Source organism: Lathyrus oleraceus, chromosome 4, assembly GCF_024323335.1.
Source record: "Lathyrus oleraceus cultivar Zhongwan6 chromosome 4, CAAS_Psat_ZW6_1.0, whole genome shotgun sequence".
Lineage (NCBI taxonomy): Eukaryota > Viridiplantae > Streptophyta > Magnoliopsida > Fabales > Fabaceae > Lathyrus > Lathyrus oleraceus.
In genome coordinates, this window is record NC_066582.1 from 222,979,058 (window position 1) to 222,981,013 (window position 1,956).

Genomic DNA, 1,956 nt, shown 5'->3' on the forward strand with positions numbered 1-1,956 from the left:
GTAACTTGTTTCTATCAAGTATATTGGACTTTGAATGCTGTTGCAGCTATTGTTACGAAGTAACTTGTTTCTCTCAATTCATTCACTCTGTTTATACATTACTCCTTAATATTTGTTTCATTAGGTGTGAGAAGGCTAGACTTAGTGCATATATTGGGTACAAAGTCTCTATGATGTTTATATCAGAATTTATGTAGTGAAAATATATGGGAGAATATATATATAAATATAAAACAAAAACTTTGCAAGAACAACCAAATTGATAAGAAAACTGTAATTCAACTATAAATATATTATTTCTGTAAAAAAAAACAATAAATATATTAGAGGACTAGTACAGTCATATTTCCCAAATTCCCCAAACTCAGCGTGATCTCTTGAAGAAGCGTGCAGTTATGGCGGAGAAAGTTAGTAAATTGGTCTGGGTCACCGATGTAATTACCAGATAGGTTAATCTTGTCGAGATTGGGAAGTGCTAATAATGGATCCTTATGATCCACCATAAAATCCGTGTCACTAGTAAGCCAGGGATTACAGACATTGAGTTCTTGGAGTAAAGGAAAATAATCAGCGATCAAGAATAAATTCTTCTTGTTGAAATGACACATTTGGTAAAAAGTGAAGGATGTCATATTTTTCATAGTTTTGGACAAAGCTATCAAGCCATTTGCAGGAATCTGAATGGGTCTGAGTATGCGTGTAGGGCATAGACTGAGCGATTTGATGTCTAAAGGGAAAGTGGAGATTAGGGTTAGAAGAGCGTTCACTTCTTTTACAGTTTTGGGTACGATAGTGAGGTTGAGCGAGGTGAGGTTAGGGAAGCGGTGGAAGAGGCGAGGAAGGAAAGGAATGGTTTCATCGGTGATTGTGGCGAAGAATAGTATACGGTTGGTGATGTACATAGACTGTTTGGAGACGAGGGAGAGTGACATGAAACTGCGGTTGTCGCCGTGGAGGTATTTGAAGGTGCACTCCAATAATTCCTCTGGTAAACATGAACATATTTCTTCCGCCGCCGCCATTGTTACAGATAATGAGTCTGTTTCATTCACTTGTTCACTCCCGTTATATATGGTATGCTTATTTGCTCCCTCCTTCCTCATGCGCTGCCTATGATTTTTAAAAAAAATTAAAACAGTATGCTTATTTTCTCCCTCCTTCCTCATGCGCTGCCTATGATTTTTAAAAAAAATTAAAACACTGCTAGGCCCAACAAAAAATAATTGTATCCCTATTTTATGGTTTTTTTAATTTAAAATTATTTGTAATTGGCCCTTAGAATTAAAATCGTATTGATTTTTTATTCTCTTAATTTTGTTTTACTTTTACATGAATCTTTAGGGATTTTTTTTTATATTTTATTTAGGTCGACAAATTTAAAGTAAATAAATTGAGTTATAAATATTAACGTATTTTTCGATTATTGAAACTATTATTTTTTATGTTTAAAAATTCATAATCATTTGTGTATCGTGCTGGAATTAGGAATAAAAGATGAATGAGAGAAATAAAGTTGTAGGATGCGGTGGTGCGTGCTTTTGATACGGTGAAGTGGAGTAGATCTACAATGTTAACATTATAGGTGCATTCCATTTCCAAGTACTTTCTCGTATGGTTGTAGTCTTTTATCTCTAAAGTGATTAATATAGTGAATATGTATATCCTACTATTTTCAACTATATTTACTTATGAATTTTGTTAGTTAATGAATCTCCCAATCCTTGACTAACTTTTACATATTTCTAAAGTGATTAAACAAAGAAACAAATGTATAATATTATTTCACATAATAAAATGCATCACTTCAAACCAAACCATTAAACACAAAATACTATTTTTCATTAAACTTCACATTGCTCAACATAAAGATGTTTATCTCATGATGAGCAAAAGAAATACAAAAACACAAGTTCTTACATTCAACATTTCTAAACACAAATGAAAAGAAAATGAAAA

General features: G+C 32.6%; 1 protein-coding gene across 1 annotated transcript; it reads right to left on the minus strand.

The window, feature by feature from the left end:
• Nucleotides 1-323: 323 nt before the first annotated feature.
• LOC127136772 (uncharacterized) lies at nucleotides 324-1,022 on the minus strand. Its single transcript, XM_051063293.1, has one exon. The coding sequence runs from the start codon at nucleotides 1,020-1,022 to the stop codon at nucleotides 324-326; it is 699 nt and encodes a 232-aa protein (XP_050919250.1).
• Between the last annotated feature and the right edge of the window lie 934 nt (nucleotides 1,023-1,956).